This window comes from Chenopodium quinoa, unplaced genomic scaffold (assembly GCF_001683475.1).
Source record: "Chenopodium quinoa cultivar QQ74 unplaced genomic scaffold, ASM168347v1, whole genome shotgun sequence".
In the NCBI taxonomy this organism is placed as follows: domain Eukaryota; kingdom Viridiplantae; phylum Streptophyta; class Magnoliopsida; order Caryophyllales; family Amaranthaceae; genus Chenopodium; species Chenopodium quinoa.
In genome coordinates this window covers 4887127-4902135 of record NW_018743697.1, presented here as the reverse complement: position 1 = coordinate 4902135, position 15009 = coordinate 4887127, and the positions used below count along the sequence as shown (strand labels likewise).

Sequence of the window (15009 nt, the reverse complement as noted above, 5' to 3'; positions counted from 1 at the left end):
AAATCATGCTGTTGTCGAGTAAGGTTCTATCATTAAAAATTCGCAGTAGAAGTCATGAAAGCGATAATATCGTGAAAGTAAATTTGAAAAATACAAAGAAACCATAAGAATGACAATCATAGGAAAATAATTTATACAACAAAGTTGAATATGTTGTTTTAAAAGGATAAACGCCCACCGTGGGGCTCGAACCCACGACCACAAGGTTAAGAGCCTTGCGCTCTACCAACTGAGCTAGACGGGCTTGTTGTTAAGTTTATTTGTGTTTATCATGAGAAACTGTAAATTTAACAAATGAACAAATATAATCTATTAATTTACCTAGGTGTTTATAAATTTTTTTATAATTTTATTGCTTTCAAAAAACAACTTCATATACATTATTATTATTATTATTATTATTATTATTATTATTATTATTATTATTATTATTATTATTATTATTATTATTATTATTATTATTATTATTATTATTATTATTATTATTATTATTATTATTATTATTATTATTATTATTATTATTATTATTATTATTATTATTATTATTATTATTATTATTATTATATATTTTTTTTGATAAATAAAAAAAAATGAATTTCTCTGAAATGCTCTCTGCGAGACCCTCTCCTTGTGAAGGAAAACCCTGCTCAAGGTCCCTCGAATGAAGAGAGGGATCAACTAGGTCGATCAAACAAGAAACCCAAAAGAAAAATCAATCATCTCAATTTCAATTCCGCTAATAACATTGATGAAGATATGTTAGATGCTGGAATAGAGAAACAAGATGCAAATGGGGGAATTTCTTTGGAAAAACCACCAGTGCTTTCCCAAAAAGATGGTCTTATATCTTTTAGGAATATGCTTAGGGGGGAATAGAAACAACCCATCTGTTGCGGTTGTGGACCTTGATGAAGAAATGGAGGATGAATCGGATGATGAAATTATCCCTGAGGAAGTCCTTAATGATGAAAGGTGTCCTGTCATTAGTGTGACCAAGGAAGAGAAAGCCAGATTGAGACTGCCATGGAAAACTTCTTTGATTATTAAGCTTTTTAGTGGCAAAATAGGATATATGGGGCTTATGAGAAGACTGAAGAAGAAATGGAATATCAGGGGAGATTCGGCCCTAACTGACATAGGTTGTAACTACTACATAGCAAGGTTCACTAACAAGGCGGATTATGATTATGTGCTGACTCAGGGGCCGTGGTTATTAGATGATAACTACCTCACTATAAGGAAATGGGTGCCGAATTTCATTCCAGATGAAGCTCCGATTAAGGTTCTTACTGCTTGGGTACGTATACCAAACTTGCCAGTAGAGTACTTTGACATAAATTTCCTGAACAAAATAGGATCAAAAATTATATTGGCAAGGTTTTGAGAGAATGCAGAAGATAATGCTGAAGGAATGGAAGAGAATCAAGAGCAAACTAATTCAGCGGATCCTTCAATTTTGCCTCGAACTAGTAGACATACTTCAAAAGCTTGGGATGCTTTTACAAGAAAACGAGTTGGGGATGTAATAAAAGCAGAGTGAAACTATTGTTTTAAGCAACTTGCTGGAGGATCAAGGGCAGGAACAAGTCATTTGGCAGATCATGCAAGTAAATGTTTGAAGAAAAAATGCAAGGATCTTAAACAAACAAGGCTATTTGGAACATTAAATAACCTTTCTGATAAGAATGAGACATTGACATTATCCCCATATGAGTTTCTCTAAGAAGATGGGAGACGAGACTTGGTAGAAATGATAATTTTGCATGAGTACCCGTTGAGTATGGTGGAGCATGCTGGTTTTAGGAAGTACTCTAAGACTCTTCAACCAGGATTTAAAGTTCCTTGCCGCAACACAACAAAGAAAGACATCCTTCATAGATATGAAGCTGAAAAAGAGAGTATTAGTGCATTGTTAAGGAAGGTCAAAGGAAGGGTTGCATTGACTACTGACATGTGGACAACAAACCACCAAAACAAAGGTTACATGGCTGTCACTGCTCACTTTTTTGATAATACATGGACACTCCATAGCCAGATCTTGAGGTATTATCTTCTTATGTTCAATTTCTTTCTTTGTTATTATATTTTTTAACTTCAGATGTGCTTATTGCTTATATATGTTATTTAGACATGGTTTGGTACTTTGGTTTGATTATGCAAGTTTGTGTGTTCTAAATATTTTAATAAAATAAGTCTTATGTCTTATGTCTTATATTGGTGTGATTATTTAAGTTCATGTAATTTATATATTTTTAGGTTCTTATATGTTCCGGCACCTCACACGGCCGATGTGCTTGCTAATTCTTTGAAAGAATGCATTCAATCTTGGAATCTTGATCTTAGATTGTCTTCCATTACTGTTGATAACTGCACTACAAATGATGCAATGATGGATATTTTGCTTGGGGAGTTTCCTTATGGCTCATTGATGTTGCATGGACGTTTTCTTCATATGCGTTGTTGTGCACACATACTAATTTGATTGTTCAAGATGGTTTAGCTTCTGTGTTTAAAGAGGGTCTTGAAAGAATTAGGGAAAGTGTTTCTTTTTGGACTGCCTCTCCTAAGAGAGTTAAAAAATTTGAACAAGTGGCTAAGCAAGTAACTCGTGATTGTAAAAAACAATTAGTACTTGATTGTAAAACTCGATGGAATTCAACGTATGAGATGCTTGTAGTTGCTATGAAGTTTAGGGAGGTGTTTGTTGTGCTAAGTGCTCGAGATAATTTGTACAAAAATCCACCACTTATGGAAGATTGGGATAAAGTTGTGAAAATATGTGAGATATTGCAAGTTTTTAATGATATTACACATCAATTTTCAGCCTCAAAATATCCTACTGCCAACATTTATTTCCCTAGGATTTGTGAGATTAGAATTGCTTTAACACGTTGGTTCACCTCCCCTACCACTTATATAAGAAATATGGTTGAAGTGATGATGGAAAAATACAATAAGTATTGGTTTGATGTTAATGGTCTGATGGGTGTGGCAACTATACTTGATCCTAGGTTCAAGATGGCTCTTATTCGATTTTACTTTGCTAAAATTTATGATCCTTCTGATGTTGATAACGAGGTCAATAGGATTTATGGTTTTTTGAAGGAGTTGGTGGAAGAGTATGATAATAAAAATGAGAATAGTCGATCTAGTAGTAGTCAAATGTATTCATATGATATTTCAAGTAATGTGGGGAAGGGGTACATGCAAGAGTTTGCACAGTTTGTATCACAAGACAACAGTAAAGTGGGATTAAAATCAGATTTGGAGAAATACTTGGAAGCTGAAACTATTCCCCTTGCTGATGATTTTGATATTCTTAATTGGTGGAAGACAAATGGAAATAACTACCCTGTTCTTCAACAAATTGCAAAGGATATTATGAGCATACCCGTTTCTACTGTTCCGTCCGAATCTGCATTTAGCACTAGTGGTCGTGTACTTGATCCTTATCGTAGTAGACTTCTCCCAGAGACCGTAGAGGCATTGATGTGTTCTCAAAATTGGATTTGGGCAAATTATAAAGGTAATGTACTCACTACTCCTATTAAAATTACTTATGTTTAATTAAGGTAAAGTTAGAATCTATTTTTTTTTTTTTACGTTAGAATCTAATTTATGTATTTGTGTTTATGCTTGTGCAGGAAGTGGTGAATGTATTATGATGGGTGGAAATAATTGTGATGATGGCTATGATGATGAAATGGATTCAGGAAAAAGTGGAGTTGTGCATATAGACTGAGTTTTGCTTTAAACATTTATGGAGAAATTTTTATGTAATTTAATTTGTATTTGTTATGATGTCGGACTACTTTGATTGTTTGTATTTCAAATTAACTATATATTTGCAATAATTTTCAGTGTATAATGACAGTTTATATAAGAAATTTATATAAAAAAACTGATATTTTGTTAGCGGGTAAAGGCGGGCAAACGCAGGTGGTGGATATCCACTTGGGTAGTGGAGCGGGTGTGGGTTTAGGTTTCTACCCGCTTAGGCGGGTGTGGGTGTTGAAAAATTACCCGCCGCGAGTGGCGGGTAGGTGGTGGGTATAAAATATTTTGGCGGGTTTGAGTATGGGGGAGGGGGTACCCGTACCCGCACCGCCCAATTCCATCCCTAGTTACATAGGCCCTTTAGATTTCAAGCGGCATGGTTACATCATGAGAATTTCAGAGATTTTGTTGAACAACATTAGAGCAAAGATAGACCTTTGGTTCCTGCCCTTGCAAAGCTCTCGACAGACTTGCAAAATTGGAATCGAGATACATTTGGTAATATATTTAAACAGAAAAAAATTCTGCTTGCTCGACTAGGTGGTATCCAAAAGGCATTGGCAAATCGTGTTGATAGAGGTCTATTCAAACTTGAATCGAGAATTCGAAGGGAGTTGGATGAAATTTTAGATCGTGAGGAAACTTTATGGTACCAAAAATCTCGTGTGACTTGGCTGCAAGATGGAGACAGAAATACAACCTTTTTCCATTTAAGCACTATTGTGCGAAGATGGAAAAATAAGGTGTCTGTGCTGAAAAATAAGGAAGGGGTATGGACTCAAGACAAGGGGGAAATACAAAACATCATTGTAGAGTATTTTTCCAGATTATTCACGGCAAAAGGGGAGCATGATCTAACTGACATACCCCAAGACATTTTTCCTGCACTGTCGAATGATGATTGGAGGCTGCTAACAAGGTATTACTCGAGACATGATATAGATGAGGTGATCAAGGATATGGGAGCTCTTAAAGCACCTGGACCTAATGGATTTCAAGTGTTGTTCTATCAAAAAAATTGGGAGCTAGTGTCGAAGAATGTTTATGATACTGTGCTACCAATTTTGGAAGGAAAAAAGTCGGCCAAGGACCTTAATAACACCTATATTGCGCTTATTCCAAAGGTTGATCAACCGGAAACGACTTCCCAATTTCGACCAATTGGTCTATGCAATGTTGCATACAAAATCATCACGAAGGTCATCGTTAACCGAATAAAACCAGTACTTCCTCACTTAATCTCAAATACTCAATCCAGTTTTGTCCCCGGAAGGCAAATTAGTGATAATATAGTGATTATTCAAGAGGTATTGCACACTATGAAAAAGAAGCAAGGGGCTATAGGGTATATGGCAATCAAGATTGATTTTGAGAAAGCCTACGATAGGCTTAGATGGGATTTCATACGAGACACTCTAGTGCAAATGAATTTGCCGATTAACATGACCGAAGTCATAATGGATTGCATTACCACTGCTTCATTACAAGTGCTTTGGAATTGTGAGCCTTCTCCTCCCTTTACTCCAAGTCGAGGTATATGTCAAGGGGATCCGTTATCCCCTTACATCTTTGTGATGTGTATGGAGCGCTTTTATCAAGTGATTGAGGAAACGATTATTAAGGGAAGTTGGAAAACAATTCGGGCAAGCAAGGATGGACCAGAGCTTTCGAATTTGTTCTTTGCTGACGACATAGTGTTATTTACTGAAGCTAGTATCGAACAAGCCACGGTTATTAGCTCCTGCTTAAATCGTTTTTGCACAGCCTCGGGGCAAAAGGTCAGTTTGCAAAAATCTAGAGCGTTTTTCTCGAAGAATGTAGGAATGGATTTACAGGCTGACATTAGTGCTGAATTGGGCATGGAAATGACATCCGATTTGGGTGTATACCTGGGAATGCCAACTCTAACGAGTAGAGTAACAAAAGATACATTTAGCTATCTCTGTGAAAAAATTGATAGACGATTGGCAGGATGGAAAGCAAAGTATTTATCTCTTGCTGGGCGCATCACTCTAGCGAAGTCTACCTTGACAACCATGTCCTATTACTTGATGCAAACGGCTAAACTCCCTAAATCCATTTGTGATAATATTGATAGAAAGACACGAAGATTTGTGTGGGGTGGAAATGATGAGAAGAAGAGAATCCACTTGATATCGTGGGAGTGTTTGCAACGACCAAAAGAATTTGGGGGCTTGGTATTTGGTCTGCGAAACAAGCAAATTCAGCCTTCCTTGCGAAACTGGGTTGGAGGATGCTAAGTGAGCCTCATTCCCTTTGGGCCCGAGTGTTGCGTGCTAAGTATTGCAAAGGAAGATGCGATGTAGACATGTTTGTGCCTAAACCGGGAAGTTCTAATGTCTGGAATGGCATTACGGAAAATGCTAAGGTTCTTGGGGAAGGAATTCGTGTAGCAATTGGCAATGGAAATCGCACCCTCTTTTGGGACCATAAGTGGGCAATGGATAAACCTCTAAGTGACCTAGCTCTTCATCCAATTCCGCTGGAGATAGAAGGGGCTACTGTCGAGGAAATGTGGGAAGAGGGACAAGGATGGAGGTGGAACATTTTTGCTCCTTTTTTACCACAAGAAGCACTCAAATGTATCCAAAATCATGAAATCAGAGCAGACCCTGCTATAAGTGACTTGGTTTATTGGAAAGGCAATTCGCAAGGCAAATTCACTATAAAATCTGTGATGAGTATCATGAGACATGAGACTGATGTTCTAGATGAGGAATGTTGGAATATGGTCTGGTCAGCCCCTGTACAGCAGGGGATTAGAGCCTTTCTCTGGCTGGTTTGTCATGACCGCATTCTATGAAATCTGAACATGTTTAAACGCAAACTGAATGACATCCCCACTTGCCATATTTGCGGGAATGGTGATGAATCAGCTCTACATATTCTTAGAGACTGCCCAAATGCTAGATTGGTTTGGAATAAGATTCTGCATCCAAGGTTCCATAATCCATTCTTTCATCTCCCCTTAAAAGATTGGTTAAGCTTTAACCTTGACGTTTCAAGCACCATTAATACTGATGGATGGGATACCATGTTCTGTTTATCAGTGTATCTGGAAATGGAGAAATTGCTGGGTTTTTAATAGACAAGATGAAATTCCAATTGATGTGGGCGCTTTTCTCCGAGTTAGATTTAGATAAACTCGTGAAAGCCTAGTCAAATTGAAGCCAGGATTGTCAAATTCCAACAAGCAAAAAGTGGAAATTAATGTTAAATGGCACTCTCCCTCGATTGGCTGGTTCGTACTTAACTGTGACGGTGCTGCGAAAGGCTGTCCTGGTCCAGCAGGGGGAGGTGCCTTAATACGAGATCATACAGGTCAGTTTATTTCTGGCATCTCAATAAACTTTGGTGTTTGTACAGCCTTCAGAGCAGAAGTAATGGCTCTCGTCAAAGGTCTGGAATTAGCCCAGAATTTGAAAATTAAAAAGCTTGAAGTGCACCTGGATAATCAGTCTTGTGTGAGGATCTTGCAAAATAAATCTGATGGCAAAGGGGAATGTATTCATGACATTAATCACTGCCATAAGCTAATATGTGATGATCAATGGGAAGTTCGAGTGGTTCACATCTATAGAGAAGGAAACCGAGCGGCGGATTGGTTGGCCAACTGCGGCGTCTCTCAAGACTCACATCTTAATATCATAAATTCAGTGCCGGAAGAGCTTGGGAGGATTTTACAGGAGGATGCTAGAGGGGTTTCTCTGCCTCGCTTAGTTCCTCCTTAGCTTAGCTAATAGGTTTATTTGTTTTTGTTGGTTTGGTTTTTGCTGTTCTGTTCTTTTTCTTTGTTTGTTTTTTGCTTCTTTCTTCCTCGGATGAATATCCTCATTGAGATAAAAAAAAAAAACAACTTCATATATTAAAGCAAGATAAATAAATTATGAGAAATATTTTAATCAATTTACTCCCTAATTTTTTGCTGTACCAAGCTAAATGAAAAAAGCTAAGAAAAACAAGTTACCAAGACAATTGTTTTAAAAGTAGGGAAAAGTATAAGATATATTTATCCTTTACTTCAAATGTACTCAAATGGTGTCCAATAATCCAGCATAACAACACTGTACTTGAATTCAGCAGGATTTTTTGGTTTGTTGATAAAGTATTCTGCCACTTAATCCGAAATCATGAGTGGAAAACATGTTTAATTACCTAATAATTGAATAATTTGACCTAGTACTATACTTTTTATATTTTCTGTATTAAAATAAAAAGAACTTTTCAAACATTCTCCAAGTATGTTAATGTGTCACACGTTTGATACATTCTTACATTAAAGTTAGACTTTATCCTTATATGCTTGCATGATCTTTCACCAACATTTTATATTTTTTGGACAATTGTTTATTTTAAGATTTAACATCCCTTTCTTTCATAATTAAGTAACTAATATATATATATATATATATATATATATATATATATATTTTGACATATTACCTTTAGCTATAAGTTCATTTGCTCTTCCTGAAAGGAGAATTTTACCTGAAAGGGACCCATATCAAATTAGAATTTAGTAATCATATTATATAATTTCATACTCTTATAATAATAATAACAATTAAAGTGGGTCCAAAATAATATGTGACATGGTCCCTTGTATTATGATTGGTTTCATGAGGAATAAAGAATAGTGCAAGTTTAATTGGTTCTTCAATTCATGACTTGAAAACTAAGAGAGGTAGATAGTTACGTGCCTGGCATGCAAAGCTAACTCAAAAGAAAAAAAAAAAAAAAAAAAAAGACTTCTTCTTCATCATCAATTTCTTACAACAGAAACAATCTTCTTCATTTTTACACAAATTCAACCTACATAGATATTTTTCATGTTTTTTTTGGATTTTTTAGTTCTTTGTTTGATCGATTGTTCATCCAAATTCGTCGTACTTCTCTCCCTTGATTCTGCTTAACTTTTCAGGTAATATTAATTTTTGGTGATTTATCTTTGTACAATTTATATTCTGTTTATTTATGTTTTCTTGTTTCTATAATTTTTATGAACTTTTTTGTTACTAATGTAAACGTTGTTATTATTGGTCTAGTGTTTGTAAGAATCGCGAACATAACTCTAGGAACCCTTTAACTTCTATGTTCTGATGTTAATCTATAATGGCTATATATATTGTTATCACTAAGTTGACAAAGTGAAAGAATGTAAAGACCAATCTATAATCCATTGACTTTCACCTAGGCTTGTCTAATTGGATCTTGATTATAAGTTTAATATATATCCGAGTTTCATATGAATTGCTTATTGGATCATAATGTTTTTTATTGTGTTATTTCAGGTCCAAAAATCGTGTTCAAGACCCTAAAACTTTAACCAAGTTTTGATCAGGCTTGTGGGTTGTAAGCTTGTAACATTTTGTCGTGTTTATATCAAAGTACCTGCCAAACGAAAAGAGCAAGACTAGATAAATCTGATTTTAATCAAGTTTTGTATGAAAGTCAAAGTAGTTCATACAAAGCAGAGTTAAAGGCCATCAGAATGGCATCCCTAATACCTGGGGTGCTACTCAAGCTACTTCAGAGCATAGATTCGAAAGTAAAAGTTCGAGGGGAGTATCGATCAGTCCTCTTACAAGTGATCAGCATTGTTCCGGCCTTAAGTGGAGGAGAGTTATGGCCTGATCACGGCTTCTTCCTTAAGGTTTCCGACTCTTCACACTCCACGTACGTGTCCTTGTCCAAGGAAGACGTCGAGCTCATTTTAAACAACAAATTGCAATTAGGCCAGTTTTTCTATGTTGATCGCTTAGAGGCTGGAACTCCGATTCCTACTGTAGTCGGAATCAGGCCTCTTCCTGGCAGAAATCCTTTTATTGGTAATCCTAAGGACCTGATGCAGATTTTAGACCCGTCTGAAGGTCCTGTTCGTGTTGATTCTCGTAGCTTTAGCAATGGAAATGTGGCTAGCAAGACACCAGAGAAGAAGGTTAGGAGCTCAAGACTACATAAGTTTGTGATTAAAGAAGAGAAATCTGTGGTTTCATCGCGCTATATGGAGGGCGTGATATCAACTCATCATAGAATTAGTTGCAGTGATTCTATCAGTATGAAGAGCAGTGATACTGAAAGTATTGGAGGTGGTAAGACTGGTGTCTCGAAATCTAAGCTACATGAGCCTAAAGGTCAGGTACGAATTAGTAGCAGTGATTCTAAAATCTGTTCTACAGTATTAAGGCTTTGTTCTTTTCAACTTTTTAAAAATAAGTTCAGATACAGGTTAATAAATTCAGTCACGGGCTTGTTTAGGCAAAAAGAACAATCTTTAAAAATTCTGTTTTTTTTTTTTTTTTTTTTTTTAACTATTGTGCTGATATTTGATGATTATTATAGTGGCAGAGTCTCCCTGCTACTCTATGTAATAGTCGTCCGGTCACACCCTCACGAGCTCGTCCCACGACACCTTCCCGTCTACGTCCTGCAGTTCCCTCTCGCCCTCGTCTAATGACTCCTACTCGAACACGTCCAGAGACTCATGAAGTAAAGGTTGACTCTGCTAGAGAGACCATACAATCTCAATCTCTTAAGGTTGCCCCTAGAAAAAGCGTTACCAAACAAGAAAACGTCAATTTAAATTACTCGACGAATGGAAAGGACAAGACTAAAACTTCAGATCAGCAGACATCCCCTTGGAATGCTCTTCCTGCCAGCCTTCTGAAGCCTGGAAAGGTACTCATTTTTGCCGAATGTTTCCCATTTCCTTGAAATAGTTCGAAATTTTCGAGTCTTTTTCTTGCATAATAGGTTCTCATTTTTTTTTATGGTTGTTTATAATTAAGGTAATGATTAGGAGAAGAGACTTAGCATCCATAATTGCAGCAGAAGCTCAGAAAGAAGCGACGGCAGCTGCAATTCTTGTCAAGTGTATAGAGTAAGTTGATCATAATTAACCAGTACTCGAAAATTTGGCATAAGTTCTGTTCCTGCAGTTTAAATTAACTCTGATTCTTTTTCACTCAGCATGTTTGCAGATCTATGTTCCTCTGCTTCACCTTCAAATCCTCACGTCTCTCTTGCAAAGTTCTTCGCGCTACAAGTCATAGATCAACCAGGCTCTTCAAAGGATAAACTCCTGATATTACAAAACAATTCACCATCACAAGGCAATGATAAGCCTAGCACTGCACCATCACTTTCCCACAACGAGAAAAGCAACATGAAATCCTTAAAGCCGGCACCTGAATTAAGCTTGGGTGATAAGTTCGAGTGGTCTAAAGGACACGGAATGAGTGACATAAATGAGGTCAAAGACATGTTATTGAAAGAATCGCGATCATGGTTTTTGAAGTTCTTGGATGCAGCACTAGATAGTGGTTTTCGAGTGGAGAAGAAAAACATTAAACATAGCATTGGGAGGAGATCATTAGAACCTAATAATCATATTGCAGTGACATTGTCACAACTTAAGCAAGCCAATGAATGCTTGGACAAATTCAAAGTAAGTACGAGTAATGCTGCACATAATGATGATGGTGTTTCACAAAGAATTGATAAGCTTAAGAAGAAAGTTTACGCGTGCTTGCTTGTTCATATAGACTCTGCTGCATCAGCACTTGACAGCAGATCAGATCGTAAATGACTGTAATACAAGATCAAGATTTGTAAATTACACTAGTTTTTGGTTGATTAAATTTATCTAATTTATGATATTAATTTATTTTGAAATTCAATCTATTTCTGATGCTGGAAATTCTGTAAATTATATATTTATTAGTAATGCAAAGATGGCCAGTTGAAGGCTATTCTACCATGTCTAATTTAATGAAATATTCTTGTTGATTAAGCACCAATTTAACACGTTAATTTTCACCTACACTAACTAGTACGAGTAGTTTATTACTAATTGACAATGTTAATAAAAATTGAATTATTCTGATCAACTAGTGTTTAAGTCGTATGTAAGAAATATTTTTAGTGATTAAAACTGTTTTATACTGATCGAAACAGATTACTTCTAAACGTGTCACAATCTAGACCTTAAAATAAGAGAGGAAGTAATAAATTCGTAATCAAACCTGTAAAATCAGGACAAATAAAAAACTTTATAATCTTGAAATTAGCTGACCAAGAATGCAACATAATGGACGGCAAGTTAAAGACAAAAAATGTTGAGCACGTTCACGACATGCATTTTGTGAATCACTACCAATTCCTTGTTCTCCTTCTCCCCACTTCTTTCATTCAGACTGTGAAGCATCATCAAATGAGTGCAGAGCTGCTGATTTCGACACCCTTCCACGTCGAAGGAGTGGCCTTAACTTGAAGGTTATGAAGGGCAAGTTACCAAGATGGAGAGACAGGACACAAGCCTACATATACAACACTACCTCCTTCTGGATTTACTTATCACATTACTAGTTCAAACTACAATATCAACGTAATACATGATCCTGGACCAAGGGAGTGTACTAGTAGTATATATCAAGCATGTGCCCTGCTTCTCCAGCATGGCTAACTTACTCTCTTTTAGAAGCTAGATTGCCTTCTTTTCTTCAGAGTTTTGTAGATTTGGAAGAGGAAAAGAATGTTTTATGAGATGAGTATAGTTTTTGCATGAAATTATGTGTATATTTATATGTAGTATTATGATAGTAACATGAATAAAATTTAAAAAATTGGTAAGAGTTTGTAACAAAAAAATTAATACTAATAATGTTAGTTTACTTGTTGACATGATTAATGTAAATTAGACGGTGGTTTGATAGTGATGCTTAATCAATTGATGATGAGTATTTGTTGGGTTTGACTTAGGTGTGTTTAATTTGTTTAGTTGTTTTTAAGTTGGAGCTACCAATTAATTAAGGAATTTTTTTGGTGTAATTTGTAATTACTGATGAAGTTTGGCTGCCAATGCAAAGACTAGGCTTTTTCATTCATTAACAGTTGTCAACAATTCAAGATATGTACATATATTTTTATGAGAATCAAATACTTTATGATCTTATTATAAGGAATGAATAAATATGTACTGAATTATAAGGAATGAATAACTATGTAATGAAAAGCCTAGTCTTTTATTCATTACTTTTGATTAGTGAAGATATAAGTTGAAAGTTGTCATTGTTTCTGCTTAAGATAGTGTATATTGTTTCTGTATAATCAATAGCATATCAATAATTCATTAATAATATTATTCCATTTTTCTGAATTGTGAAACAACAATGAAATACAAACAACAATAATTTCACTGCGTTACATTAGACTGATGTATGGATCAACTTGTGTGTTTGAAGCTAGCCAAAACAGGAATACTTTGCTCGTACCTAAAGAAGTTACCGGGATCAACCTTAGCCTTTACTCTCAACAATCGCCGGAGGTTTCCTTTAAAGTATGCAGTAGCAAAAGCTAAGCTATTGTTTGCATTATTTCCAATATCAATATCCCTGTAGTTAAGAAAGGCCTCCCTCGGGTTCTTCGATACATAAGGAGTCATAAACCTGTATACCTCATTCGTTCCTTCAATGTATCGACGACCTTGAGTTATGTTTCCAGTAAGAAAGATATTGAATCTTTAAGAGGTTTCCTTTCCTGTGAGGAAAGGGTGTTGCGGTCTCTGAAATTTGGCTCATTTTACCACCATAAGGATTTATTTGCAATTTTACATGTTCTACTTCAACTATCTTTTCCCATAATTTATCTAATCCTGCCTTAGGAATTGGCTCTTTAACATAATCCGACTTGTGCTTGTCATACGTCAAACCTTGTGGTGGAGCTCGTTCTAGCAAAATCTCTAGGGAAGAATTCATAGGTAAACCATAGTAGTTTATAGTTGATTCCACCCAACTCATCTCACTGCAATCGTCTTTCTTTAAGCCTAGCAGAGGAAAATCCTTACTTACGACCTTAATAAGGTCGTTGGACCGTCCTAGGTACATTCCTAAGAACGAAAGTTGCAACGTCTTGTTGGTGCTTTCACTTCTATGTGACCGGTTGTAAATAGCTTCAGTTCTTATAAACAAGTTTGGATCTAAATTGTGAGCAACATGCTGCCATTGATCGAAAACGTCGCCTCCCCTTTCCTCTAAGGTCTTCACTACAACAAAGGTGGTTACTATCTCTGGAACTTGGACTAATCTAATCTTCCATGCTAATACAACACAAAAACTAGCAGCCCCACCACCTCTAATAGCCCAAAACAGGTCTTCCCCCATTGTTTTCCGGTTCAGAATTACACTGTTGACATCCACTATTTCTGCATCGATGATGTTATCTACTGTCAACCCGAATTTCCTAAGCATATTACCATAGCCACCTCCAGAGAAATGGCCACCCACCGCAACAGATGTACACACACCTCCAGGGAAGGCACGCGTATTGCTTAACTTTGCTATGCTGTAGTAAAGTTCACCAAGAGTTGCCCCTGCTTGAACCCAAGCAGTGTCACTCCCTAGATCAATATCAATTGACCGAAGGTTGAAAAGATCGAGAATTATAAATGGGTTCGGGGATCTATAGGAGAGGCCTTCATAATCATGGCCTCCACTTCGGATTCTCATCTCCAGGCCATGTGCCTTAGCACACAAAATAGTTGCTTGGACATGGGATTTATCTAAGGCTGTGACAATGGCTAGATGTTTTGGGGCAGAGGACGTATTGAACCTTAAGTTTCTAACATTTGCATTCAGTACAAATGAATATGAAACATTTTGTGGAGTATAGACAACTTTTGTGATCAAATTTGAGGTATTTGAATGAAGAGTAAGCCAATCAAGAAAGTCTATAACATTGTATTTTGAAGCTAATACATAGTTTTGTAAAAAAATACAAATTAGAAACAAAATTTTGAGCATCATTTTATGTGTGGTAGAATGTTTTTCTCTTGAAGTTACTCTTCTATGTATAGGTAATAAGAAAACAGAATCCATATCAATATCAATATCAATAAAAGCATCCACAAATCTTCCAGATATCTATCTTTGCATATTTTCATGTCCAAGGAAACATATATCATAAAATTGATTTACTATGAATAATTTTTTTAAAGAGATGATTTACTACCAAAGTTGCAATATAATGCTCAATAATTAGGCTTTCTTTCCATTTAAATAAAAACATATTCCCATTCAAAAAAATATGCTTTGTATATTAGGTTCTCCATTCTTGATACGTTATTTTCATTTGATGATAATGAGAAATAGAGATGATAATACAGAGTAAAAAAAAAAAATATATATATATATATATGCGGTAGGGAGAAAGATA

The 15009-nt window shown here is 35.9% G+C and overlaps 1 protein-coding gene, 1 non-coding gene and 1 pseudogene across 2 annotated transcripts; 1 reads left to right on the top strand and 2 right to left on the bottom strand.

The window, feature by feature from the left end:
• Positions 1-171: 171 nt before the first annotated feature.
• Positions 172-244, bottom strand: TRNAK-CUU. Its single transcript has one exon. It is a non-coding gene; the product is annotated as a tRNA-Lys (tRNA).
• An 8140-nt stretch (positions 245-8384) lies between these two features.
• LOC110684417 lies at positions 8385-11557 on the top strand. The gene is made up of 5 exons (XM_021860875.1): positions 8385-8719; positions 9090-9937; positions 10141-10476; positions 10587-10678; positions 10768-11557. The coding sequence occupies exons 2-5, from the start codon at positions 9290-9292 to the stop codon at positions 11384-11386; spliced, it is 1695 nt and encodes a 564-aa protein (XP_021716567.1). The 5' UTR covers positions 8385-8719; positions 9090-9289; the 3' UTR covers positions 11387-11557.
• Positions 11558-12998: 1441 nt separating this feature from the next.
• Positions 12999-14598, bottom strand: LOC110683982 (annotated as a pseudogene).
• Positions 14599-15009: the final 411 nt, after the last annotated feature.